This window comes from Salmo salar, chromosome 06 (assembly GCF_965601325.2).
Source record: "Salmo salar chromosome 06, fSalSal1, whole genome shotgun sequence".
Taxonomy (NCBI): Eukaryota; Metazoa; Chordata; class Actinopteri; order Salmoniformes; family Salmonidae; genus Salmo; species Salmo salar.
In genome coordinates this window covers 31153512-31166440 of record NC_138296.1, presented here as the reverse complement: position 1 = coordinate 31166440, position 12929 = coordinate 31153512, and the positions used below count along the sequence as shown (strand labels likewise).

General features: G+C 42.6%; 1 protein-coding gene across 1 annotated transcript in view; it reads left to right on the top strand.

Moving 5' to 3' along the window:
• LOC106606865 (upstream binding transcription factor) overlaps window positions 1-12853 on the top strand; it is a 13712-nt gene extending 859 nt beyond the window's left edge. The window contains 21 exon segments of the mRNA XM_082976454.1: window positions 1213-1265; window positions 1460-1632; window positions 1786-1869; window positions 2031-2186; window positions 2358-2422; window positions 4269-4395; window positions 4534-4644; window positions 4766-4899; window positions 5014-5155; window positions 5259-5300; window positions 7703-7801; window positions 8000-8155; window positions 8377-8523; window positions 8632-8742; window positions 8834-8922; window positions 9028-9217; window positions 9823-9870; window positions 9998-10066; window positions 10168-10194; window positions 10196-10276; window positions 10396-12853. Coding sequence (XP_082832580.1) covers window positions 1229-1265; window positions 1460-1632; window positions 1786-1869; window positions 2031-2186; window positions 2358-2422; window positions 4269-4395; window positions 4534-4644; window positions 4766-4899; window positions 5014-5155; window positions 5259-5300; window positions 7703-7801; window positions 8000-8155; window positions 8377-8523; window positions 8632-8742; window positions 8834-8922; window positions 9028-9217; window positions 9823-9870; window positions 9998-10066; window positions 10168-10194; window positions 10196-10276; window positions 10396-10506 — 2199 coding nt within the window. The 5' untranslated portion in view covers window positions 1213-1228 and the 3' untranslated portion in view covers window positions 10507-12853.
• Window positions 12854-12929: the final 76 nt, after the last annotated feature.

Sequence of the window (12929 nt, the reverse complement as noted above, 5' to 3'; positions counted from 1 at the left end):
CGCCCTGGCAGTCCAACACAAGCTCGTGCGTACCATATCACCAAGAACGGGTAAACAACAGGCGGGGTGCTGACTGCAGAGTCGCCATCACATATCCCAAATCGGTTACGCCTCGCGCAAGAATGTCCTGCTTTTTCGAGTCTTTTTCGGTTTGATTATGGTTGCCTGCTGCGATACTAAAACGATTAAAGCATAGAAACGGGTCTCTGATGACTATTCCCAACAATGTAATTTATTATAAAGCGTAATATGTATCCCTCTTTGGCCCCTCACAAGAGTCGGCCGATAGAGATTCAAGGCAGAGGCAGGTTTCAATTTCAGCTCAATGTTGCTAGTGTGGTTTTGTCGAGTGGTTCATTTGGTAGTAATGTTCCCTGGCCACCATTCCCCTTCGTTGGAGACCGAAAGCAGATCTCCCGTCCATAGTCAGCTGGTTGCCTACAGCTGCCTCTAAACGTTCGCTTCCTCCTTCTGTGGAACCTCCCCACCACCACTCCGAGAAAATCCTCCATTACCGATCGACAGAAAGCAAAATGAGTTGCTACTTTAATGTAGAATAAGATAGCCTATTTTCCAAATCGACATACAGAGAACATTACCAGTCGTAGCCTTCTGCGGTGTTATTTGAGATGTGAAACCGTCACAAGCTATAGCCTGTCTCACCGTGTAGCGTAAACGTTTAGGGGCGGTGTAATAAACATTAATAACCATCATGTCGAGGTCGATTTTAATTTCCAGGATTTTAAAAGGCTGGAATTTCTTACCTAATAGCTTGTTTGGAATGATTAAAAGCAGTCGGATTATCTCTGTCCAATAAATCTTGTTTTCAGTATCACATTTTACACACTTAATGTAATATGCAAGTCAATATACTAGTAGAATGATTTACATTTTTATTAACCTCTAACCTATGCCATTTCAAATGTGTTTAACCTCCAAGCATTATTTTTTCACACATATTTCCTAATATCACAAGGCATAGCATTGGCCAAAGTAGTTTTCTGTTACTTTCTCACATTTGCATGCATTAGGTGGATGCATAGGTAACTTGGCTATTATGTATCCTGTGTAGATTTTTTTTTTGTTGCTGGCACAGTAGTGAGAGTAAATTGTTGGTAAGATTAATAATGACTCACTGCACCTTGTATATTATTGACATCCATTAAAAGAAAGGGATAGTGTTTTATTAGGATCTGTTTTGTTTATGTGCAGGTTAAAGAAAGTACAGATGAATGGAGAAATGGATGCGTCCACTAAAGACCAAGGTGAGATCATAGTCAATCAACGTGAGATCATAGTAGTCAATCAAGGTGAGATATAGTCACAACATGGAACTTCTTCCTTCCATCCCCTTCAGAATATTGTGCAAAATGGAGAGATTCATGATTTATTTTCACTTCAGCCAGGATAATGGTTACAGGACAGGTAAGCTGATGTGTGTGTCCTTGTGTGGCTATAGTGTGGACGCAGGACGACCTTCTGAATCTGCTAGAGGCCATGAAAGTCAATCTTCCCCAGAAGGACCTGGCCAAGTACAAGACATCGGAATCCCATCTGGACTGGGAGAAGGTGGCCTTCAACTCATTCACAGGAGAGATGTGCAAACAGAAGTGGAACGAGGTCTCCAAAGTGGTACGCCATGTGTCTATTATGCTATACTGTGGACTGGGGTATTGTGTATTTGAGAATAAAAGTGTATTTCCAACTCTTGTCAGTTCAATATGTACATACTGCTTCTTTCCTCTGCAATGCGTTTTATGTTGTTGTTCTGTGTCTTTGATTCAGATCCGTAAATTTCGCACATTAACAGAGCTGATTTTCGATGCCCAAGACTTCATCAAGAACCCGTATAAGGGCAAGAAGCTGAAGGTGAGCTGCATATCCACTTTTTATGATAGTGTCTAATACTTTCACAGGTGACACATTATTTTCTTAGCAAATTGTCATCAGATGACTGATTTGACTGTCTTTTTGTGTGTAATTTTACTCATATTTGGTATTGTTCTTTTGTTTTATTTTTCACTGAACAGAAGCATCCAGATTTCCCTAAAAAGCCCCTGACGCCATATTTCCGCTTCTTCATTGAGAAGAGGGCTAAGTATGCCAAGCTGCACCCTGAGATGAGCAACCTAGACCTCACCAAGATCCTCTCCATGAAGTACAGAGGGCTGCCCGACAAAAAGAAGGTCAGAAGCAGGGAGAGAGTGGGAAGGAAAGGAAGAGATGCAATTAAAGGGAGGGATATAGTGACGTTTGGGATGGGGGGTAAATATGGCCTCCCTGGTAGATACAATTTATTTGAACTGAGTAATTTGCTGACGTTGCTCATGGTCGACTGACTTGTTTTTTGACAACAGAAAAAATATCTAGAAGACTTCCAGAAAGACAAAGAAACGTTTGGGCACAGCATGTCAAAGTTCAGGTAAGGTTCAAATTTAGGTTATCTGCAACTGGAGTAAATATATATTTGAAGGGGGATTTCTCCATTGTGTTTTAATTTGCTTGATGAGTATGTTTATTTTTATTTAACCTTTATTTAACTAGGCAAGTCAGTCAAGAACAAATTCTTATTTACAATGACAGCCTACCAAAAGGCAAAATTAGGTTAATGCAGGTTTAAAAATATATACTTGTGTATTGGTTTTAAAGAAAGGCATTGATGTTTATGGTTAGGTACATTGGTGCAACGACAGTGCTTTTTTTGCAAATGCGCTTGTTAAATCAACACCCGTTTGTCGAAGTAGGCTGTGATTCAATGAGAAATTAACAGGCACCACATCGATTATATGCAACGCAGGACACGTTAGATAAACTAATAATATCATCAACCGTGTGTAGTTAACTAGTGATTATGTTAGATTGGTAGTTTTTTATAAGATAAGTTTAATGCTAGCTAGCAACTTACCTTGGCTTCTTGCTGCCCTCGCGTAACAGGTAGTCGGCCTGCCATGCAGGCTCCTCGTGGAGTGCAATGTAAGGCTGGTGGTTAGAGTGTTGGACTAGTAACCGGAAGGTTGCAAAAATGAATCCCCCCCTGAACAAGGCAGTTAACCCCCGTTCCTAGGCCATCATTGAATAAGAATGTGTTCTTAATCTGACTTGCCTAGTTAAATAAAGGTGTAAAAAAAAAAAAATTCCACAAAAAAAATCGGTGGCCAAAAATACCGATTACCGATTGTTATAAAAACTTGAAATCGGCCATTACGATTAATCGGTCGACCTCTAATTCTGACTTAATGAAGCTCAGCCATGTGCTTCTTGTCAGTAACAACCACATCATCAACATTAAGGGACATGGGCAGCTGTGAGGAGGAGGGTTTATTCTACATGTCTTTAACTGTTTTCCAGAACTTCTTGGGGTTAGACCCATAGAGAGAGAACTGCTCCTTAAAGTAACTAACTTTGGCCTTCCGGATAGCCTGAGTGCACTTATTTCTCATTTGCCTGAACGAGAGCCTGAGTATGCGTGTGCCGAGCCTTTCGCTTAATGCAATTCTTGAGGTGGAGTAACTGCAAGATCACGGTCAAACCAGGGGCTGAACCTGTTTTTAATTTTCTTTGTGTGCACGTTTAACAATACCACTGAAAATATCAAAAAAGAAGGTCCAAGCGTCTTCGACAGGGGATAAAGCTGATTCTATACCATTTTAGAGGCCAGTTCATGAAGGAAGACTTGCTCATTTAATATATATATTTTTTTAGCAAGCGTCTATGACACATCAGGACAGGTCGTTTCACTGACCAGCCATTACAAATGCAGGCTGTAAAACAGTGTTCATTAAGGTCAGAAAACACCGGACTGATACCGATCAGGATTATTTGTGAGGATAACATTGAGGAGAGTAGCCTTTTCTGGGTGTTTGGAGTCACAAGTAAAAAGTAAAATATCATTGTTATGCACTTTGTTTTTTTAAAGTTTTTTTCTTGGCTTTCAAAATAGCATCAGACCAAACACTACTCACCCAGTTCCAGGTTGGACGGTATCCTCAGGTCTCTGCTGTTTGTTTGCTAGAGCACCCTCCGTATAGCTTGGAAAAAGAAAACCTTGGTAGCAGTAATCTCTCCGGTTAATTCTGGTCAAAATTAGGTTTTAGGATCGAAGACCATGCTGTGGAGGGTAGCATCCTGCATATGTCCCTGCCGAAAAATCTAAGTTTTATCTAACTCCAAGTCTATCCTTTTGTAAAAAAACATGTTGAAAAAGTGAGAGCTCACATGCAGCTGTCTCTCTCTCTCACAGTAGTCATTGGGTTTCTGTGTGATTATAGGGAGGACCATCCCGACCTGGTGGAGAGCATGGCAAAGAAAGGTTCTAATGTGCCAGAGAAACCCAGGACGCCTCAGCAGCTATGGTACAGTCACGAGAAGAAGGCCTTCCTCAAAACACACGCAGACGTGAGTTACGCTTTTCAGGACCGTTTGTTAGCACCTACAAAAACACAAATGTTCACACTCAGTTCAACTTCAGCATGTTAGCATTATCTCCATCTGAAGCAACATATATGTTCTTGAATCTAAAATATCTGTTACTAGGCGACCACCAAAGACATTAAAGACAGTCTTGGGAAGCAGTGGACACAGCTGTCAGACAAAAAGAGACTCAAGTGGATTGCCAAGTCCCTGGAGATGCACAAAGCATATGAGGTGAGAGCATCCTCAAATATGAGGCACAAGACTCTGAAGATGGCCAAATTACTGCCTGACTTGGGTATTTCCAAGAGGGTTAATTGATTTTTAACCTGTGACCCCTGTTTGTTTTCCACAGGAGGTGATGAAGGGCTTCATTGAGACTCACCCAGAGCTCAACATGAGCAACGAGGACATCGTCAAGTCCACCCTCACCAAGGCTGAGAGACATCTGAAGGACAAATCTGATGGCAGGCCAGACAAACCACCCCCGTGAGTACTAATCCCCACCAGCACACTTTTAATCTCACCACTGGGTGATCACCCTGTTAACTGGACATGGTGACGAGGTTTGTGACCGTGTTGTGTATTCTGTGTGTGTTTTAGGAATGGTTACTCCATGTTCTGTGCTGAGTTGATGTCCAGTATGAAGGACGTGCCCAGTACAGAGCGCATGGTCATGTGCAGCCAGCAGTGGAAGCTGCTGAAACAGAACGAGAAGGACGGCTACCAGAAACGCTGCGAGCAGGTCTGTACTTCACTAGCAGGTGGACTGTTCACTCCAACGTTGACTTTTTGGACATACTGTCAGAAGTCTTAAGTGCTCAAGTTTTCACAATTCTGTTTTTCAGAGAAAGAAAGAATACGAAGTCGAGATGAACCGGTTTCTTTGTGTAAGTTTGTTTTTCTACATGTATGTGTGGGTCTATATACAGTTGAAGTCGGAAGTTTATATACTTACACGGAACCCAAACCGGCTGCGCGCGTGTGCCATCGTGCATAAATTTATTTTGGCCCCCCCACACCAAACGTGATCACGACACGCAGGTTAAAATATCAAAACAAAGTCTGAACCAATTACATTAATATGGGGACAGGTCGAAAAGCATTAAACATATGGCAATTTAGCTAGCTTGCACTTGCTAGCTAATTTGTCCTATTTAGCTAGCTTGCTGTTGCTAGCTAATTTGTCCTGGGATATAAACATTGAGCTGTTACTTTACCAGAAATGCACAAGGTCCTCTACTCCGACATTTAATCCACACATAAAACGGTCAACCGAATCGTTTCTAGTCATCTCTCCTCCTTCTAGGCTTTTTCATCTTTGAACTTATATGGTGATTGGCATCTAAACTTTCATAGTATTACCATGACGACCGGCAACACAGTTCGTCTTTCAATCACCCACGTGGGTATAACTAATGAGGAGAAGGCACGTGGGGACCTGCTTCTTTAAACCAACGAGGAGATGGGAGATGCAGGACTTGCAGCGTGATCTGCGTCAGAAATAGAAAGGACTTCTATTTTAGCCCTTGGCAACGCAGACGCTCGCGAGCAGTGTGGGTGCAATAATTGAATAACAGATTTCTAAATTTATTTTGCAATGCTCGTGCACGCGACGCTTGCGGTGTAGTCAGGGTATTAGGTTGGAGTCATTAAAACTTGTATTTCAACCACTCCACAAATGTTTTGTTAACAAACTATAGTTTTGGCAAGTCGGTTAGAACATCTACTTTGTGCATGACACAAGTAATTTTTCCAACAATTGTTTACAGACAAATTATTTCACTTAAATTCACTATCACAATTCCAGTGGTTCAGAAATGTACATATACTAAGTTGACTGTGCCTTTAAACAGCTTGGAAAATTCCAGAAAATTATGTCATGGCTTTAGAAGCTTCTGATAGGCTAATTGACATCATTTGAGTCAATTGGAGGTGTACCTGTGGCTGTATTTCAAGGCCTACCTTCAAACTCAGTGCCTCTTTGCTTGACATGGGAAATTCAAAAGAAGACAAGACCTCAGCCAAGACCTCAGAAAAAAATGTGTAGACCTCCACAAGTCTGGTTCGTCCTTGGGAGCAATTTCCAAACGCCTGAAGGTACCACATTCATCTGTACAAACAATAGCACGCAAGTATTAACACCATGGGACCACGCAGCCATCAAACCGCTCAGGAAGGAGACGCGTTCTGTCTCCTAGAGATGAACGTACTTTGGTGCGAAAAGTGCAAATCAATCCCAGAACAGCAAAGGACCTTGTGAAGATGCTGGAGGAAACCGGTACAAATGTATCTATATCCACAGTAAAACGAGTCCTATATCGACATAACCTGAAAGGCCGCTCAGCAAGGAAGAAGCCACTGCTCCAAAACCGCTATAAAAAAGCCAGACTATGGTTTGCAACTGCACATGGGGACAAAGATCGTACTTTTTGGAGAAATGTCCTCTGGTCTGATGAAACAAAAATAGAACTGTTTGGCCATAATGACCATCGTTATTTTTGGAGGAAAAAGGGGGAGGCTTGCAAGCCGAAGAACACCATCCCAACCGTGAAGCACAGGGGTGGCAACATGATGTTGTGGGGGTGCTTTGCTGCAGGAGGGACTAGTGCACTTCACAAAATAGATGGAATCATGAGGATGGACAACTATGTGGATATATTGAAGCAACATCTCAAGACAGCAGTCAGGAACTTAAAGCTTGGTTGCAAATGGGTCTTCCAAATCGACAATGACACCAAGCATACTTCCAAAGTTGTGGCAAAATGGCTTAAGGACAACAAAGTCACAAAGCTCTGACCTCCATCCTATAGAAAATGTGTGGGTAGAACTGAAAAAGCGTGTGCGAGCAAGGAGGCCGACAAACCTGACTCAGTTACACCAGTTCTGTCAGGAGGAATGGGCCAAAATTCACCCAACTTATTGTGGGAAGCTTATGGAAAGCTATCCAAAACATTTGACCCAAGTTAAACAAGTTAAAGGCGATGCTACCAAATACTAATTGAGTGTATGTGAACTTCTGACCCACTGGGAATGTGATGAAAGAAATAAAAGATGAAAGAAATAATTCTCTCTACTATTACTCTGACATTTCACATTCTTAAAATAAAGTGTTGATCCTAACTGACCTTAGACAGGGAATTTTTACTAGGATTAAATGTCAGGAATTGTGAAAAACTGAGTTTAAATGTATTTGGCTAAGGTGTATGTAAACATCCGATTTCAACTGTATCTAGTGAATGAGAGCAGAGGCAGTATGTATGTTATTTACTCAGTGTCTGTCTGTCTGCAGAGTATATCAGAGGAGGAGCAGCAGCGTGTGCTGGGGGAGCAGAAGATGATTGGCTTTAAGAAGGGCAGCGGGGGCAGCAAAAAGAAGAGCAGAGCAAAGGTAAGTCCCACAATGCGTCAGTATCACTCATCAGCTCCGCATAGTACACAATAACAATCATAAGGAAGTATGAAATGGAGATGACTGATAAAATTACAATCTCAGACAAAATAGATATTGACTGTAGTATGCATTATTTCAGAGGGGATCAATAAAGTTGTATTGAATTGAAAAAAGCTCCCATCGCTTAAATTGCAGCCTAGCCCAGAGAAGCCCAAAAGGCCCATCTCGGCCATGTTCATCTTCTCTGAAGAGAAACGTCCCAAGCTGCAGCAAGAGCGACCAGACCTGTCTGACAGTGAGCTCACCAGGCTGCTGGCACGCATGTGGAACGAGCTCTCAGATAAGAAGAAGGTACACACCCCAGTTTAATAAACACTACCATAGTGCAGCTGAGGGAGGGTTCTGAGCAGTAAGATGCAGTATATAAATATCTATGGTATAGAATAAATGCAGTACAATGCATGACCGCATCAATTAAATGGCATCGGCTTGTGTCGATGAAAGGGGATTTCTGGTTTCAGCCTCTACCTGTGATTGTTAGCTAACTAACTGACGTTGTCTTCCCCCTGTAGGAGAAGTACAAGCGCCTTGAGACGGTCCTGAAGGCAGAGTCTGTGAAGAAGGGACACGAGGAGCGCAGCCGGCTGCCAGACACCCCCAAGACTGCACAGGACATCTGGCAGCAGAGCGTCATAGGAGACTACCTGGCCAGGTTCAAGGTGGGTGACACAACTATGGCCTTGGATCAGGACTGCCTTTTAAAGCATGTCAACTCCTCCTTCTCCCCCTGTCCTGACTATCTACTTCATTCCTCCTGTGCTTTACAGAACGACCGGCCAAAAGCCCAGAAAGCCATGGAAGCCACTTGGAACACCATGGAGAAGAAGGAGAAGATCATGTGGATCAAGAAGGCAGCTGAGGACCAGAAACGATACGAGGTAAATGGAATCCAATGTGTCTGAAAGGCAGAGGTGAGCCCCAGAGATTTAAGTTCCCTTTGAGACTTACTGGCATTCTTTTTGCTGACAGAGGGAACTGAGTGAGATGCGCTCTCCTGCAACCATCATTGCCTCAGGGAAGAAGATGAAATTTGATGGTGAACCCAAGAAACCCCCATCGTGAGTATTTCTGATGGAATGCTTCTGTCTGTGTTTTTGATAAACTTACTTCACTGTGTTCACCTATAACTATATTGATGTAGGATATGTAAACGTACCTTTCAGGAATGGCTACCAGAAGTTCTCTCAGGAGATGTTGTCCAACGGAGAGCTGAACCACCTCCCTATGAAGGAGCGCATGGGGGAGATCGGGGGCCGCTGGCAGAGGCAGCCCCAGAAGGAGAAGGACCGCTACAAAAAGATCGCTGAGGAGAAACAGAAGCTGTACAAAGTAGAGCTGGAGCGGTGGCTGGCGGTACGCCGTCTTTGATTTGTTGCAGACACTAAGTCAAAATCAAATGTATTTATATAGCCCTTCTTACATCAGCTGATATATCAAAGTGCTGTACAGAAACCCAGCCTAAAACCCCAAACAGCAAGCAATGCAGGTGTAGAAGCACGGTGGCTGGGAAAAACTCCCTAAAAAGGCCAGAACCTATGAAGAAACCTAGGGAGGAACCAGGCTATGAGGGGTGGCCAGTCCTCTTCTGGCTGTGCCGGGTAGAGATTATAACAGAACATGGCCAAGATGTTCAAATATTCATAAATGACCAGCATGGTCAAATAATAGTAATCACAGTGGTTGTCGAGGGTGCAACAGGTCAGCACGGCCAGGTGGACTGGGGACAGCAAGGAGTCATCATGCCAGGTAGTCCTGAGGCATGGTCCTAGGGCTCAGGTCCTCCGAGAGAGAAAAAGAAAGAAAGAAAGAGAGAATTAGGGAGAGCACTCTTAAATTCACACAGGACACCGGACAAGACAGGAGAAATACACCAGATATAACAGACTAAGTGCATTTAACATCCTATCAATTCTGTGCCTGTAATGACCTGACAAATTAAAATGTCCCTGCTTTCACAGAGCTTGTCCTCACAAGAAAGAAATGTGTACAAGGAGTACAACTCACAAGTAAGTTGTCTGTGCTATTCTATTATGTGTTAGAGTGAGAGTTATCACAAACTCTCCCTGTAGTTGCTGGCAAATTAACATGTAAACAAACTGAGTGTTAATCTTAATCTCCTATTGTCTTCCTCAGAAAAGAAAAACCCCAGTGAAACCAGGAGGCACTGCAGCCAAAGTTAAGGCCAAGGTAACCAAGAAGTCGGTAAGTCCCAGCTCTGTTCAGTTTATCATTACCACTCTACTTTTACTACTCTGCTCTTAAGTCAAACATCATTCATCTCTGACAATCAATCTTCCCCCCAGGACACAGAGGACGAGGATGATGAGGAGGGAAGAGAAGGAGGCTGCCTCATCAGATAACGATTCGTCCAGTGCAGAGGACAGTGAGGAGGAAGATGATGATGATGACGACGTTAGTTTTCAGACTTGTGTGAAATTCATCATTGCTGTTGGAAATTATAATGGTGCCCTTGACTGACATGACATGAGGCTAATGTTCTTGTTTTGCGACACCGCCTCTTGCAGAATGAGGAAGATGATGATGACGACGATGATGAGGCGGAGGATAAAGAGAACAAGTCAGAGGGAAGTAGCAGCAGTGATTCGAGCTCAGTGGAGACGTCGGACTCTGATTCAGACTGAAACACTGGTCTGTTGTGACCCAAGAGAGACTGAGCAGCGCTGAGCCAAGAGTTCAGGGAGCGCTGCCACTGTGCCGGCCCTGCTCTCTTCACAACCCACCACCAGAGGGAGCCCCTGCCCCACCATGTCCATTTCTCACTTGCTTTCTCTTTTCTGTGTTTCTTCATTGGTGTTCTGTACAAGGAGGGTGAAGACCCTACCACCACCACATCATGCCCTTCATCTGTTATTCCTCCAACCCTGCCTTGACCTGCTCCCCTGTCCAGCCCACACAACGCTGGGTTTAGGTGGGGACAGTTGGCTTCCTTTCTATATTCTGTGGCTAATAGGTTTCTATTAGCTTTTTTTTGGTGACTGTTGATTTTGGCCCCATCCTGCTTTGTCAGTGTCTGTCAGATGCTAGAGGCCACGGTTACAAAGGGGGGAGCGGGGAGTTGTGAACAGGCCTCCTAGAGCCAAAGAACCTATTTGTCTGGGGGATTATTTTGGGGTGGGGGGTGCAGGGGACCAAATAATTGCACTCTTGAGAATGTTTCCTTTAGTCTTTTGTTCTTCAGCGCCTCTCAACTTTCTTCCTGCTCTCAATGTGTATGTTTTAATTATTAGGTTCTTAACGAGGTGGTATCTTCAGGAAAAATTAAGCCATTATGAATGTCTCTTGTTGTTGCTGGAAATTTAGAGGAGATGTATTCATCCACAGTTTTTGTTAGATTTGGATGCATTTAGAAAAATGGCTTTTACCTGTCAGGTGTTGACAGGTGTTCAAGTTCAAAGGTGACTGACAGTCTATTTATTTATGCTACATAGAAATGCGTCCAAGCTATTTTGGGGGACAATTTCAAGGGTCTTTGTGGAGCAAGTCCAAGACAATTCTTTTTGACTTATGTTGGTTCTCATGTTGATTTTTCAGTTTAGATTTGTTCGTCCACTGGCCTGTTGAACAGAATAAATAATGAATGTTTCTTAGTGGTATCAAAGGAATATATCGTTTATCGATTAAGAGTTTTTTTTTTTTTTGCTTGCCACTCTTACAGAGTAGTTATTTTTGCCCGGACTGCAGATATGAGATTTAATTCCAAACAGACTATGTTGTGCAATTTAATATTGGTTTTGATTTCTTCCTTGAACCACTGTTTTACACTTCTATTTGATCTAAAGCTGATTTAATGAATTTGTTTTAATAATGTCGAGGGCTGTGGTCAGTTCCATTTGAAATCAGGGATAGATTGAAATGGATCCATTTAGTTCTTTTAAATAAAATAAAATTGACCCCAACCCCGATATTCTTTTAGTCGAAGTATCCCAAAAAAGCTTTGCACTTAATGTAAGCCTGTCCCATACTTCCTGTGGTCAACAGTCAACTGTTCAGCCCCTTCATGTGTTTGTGTGAGAGCGACTGCATTGGTGTGTGCTGTCTGCATCCTGTGTTTGACTGTGGCTTCGATTATCTACCCTTCTCCATGTGTGTACTTCTCCACTCCCCAAGGATTCAAAAACATTTGCTTGGTGAGAGAATGGGCTGGACGGAGTTCCTAAAAATGTTTCTTACACCAGTCGCATGCTTTTAAATCCTTGTGGGGCAGTGAACGAGTTTGCACTTAGGGGAGAAGGGTACAGAACCCGACTGCAACCTGTGAAGGATGTATGTCCCATTACCACACAAACACCTTGATGTAGATTTTTTTTAATGCCCTTTTCTCAAAATGATTGAAGCCGAGTCATGTGTGGTCCTGTTGGTTACCAGCACAAGGACATGTGCGTTAGACGACCCACTGGACAGGTTATGTCATAAGTTTAACTTGTTTCCAGGACAGTACAATGGGTTAACAATGGCCCCAGTTTTAAATGGGACTGAGTTAGTCCATTTCTAAATCTCATAATTGTTGACTGAATAACACCAGCATGGTGGGCTATATATGATTTGGTGAAGGGAATGTGGGAAATGTTATGGAGGGTGGGATACTGGATTCGGGGAAAAGGGATTTGGGGAAAGGTGTTGCCAATGGGGATACAACATACTGTTGTATGGTATTTGTAAATATTGCTTTTTTGTATTGTGCGGAATTACTTTGATTTGTAGTTTGATTTATTTGGCCAAGTCTTGTCAGTGGCTCCATCTGAGGCGTGAGTCCATTGCTTGCAGGGGAAATGTTTTTGATTGTATTTGTCCGTTTTTAGTTATTATCTCTCCCCATGTTGGTTTCTTTGTATAAATGACTAAATGAGAACGGCTTTACAGATTTGTACTGCTGATCATTTGACACATTTTTGATGTTTTCTATAGCGGAGGGTGTTATGTCCCTGCTATTTAAGCATTTGGCAAATAAACTTGGTCTTTAATAAAGTATACATATTACAGTCATAATTTTTTTACAAATGGTTGTAGGTGTTATGTGATGGATGTTGAAGACAATTGCCTACTG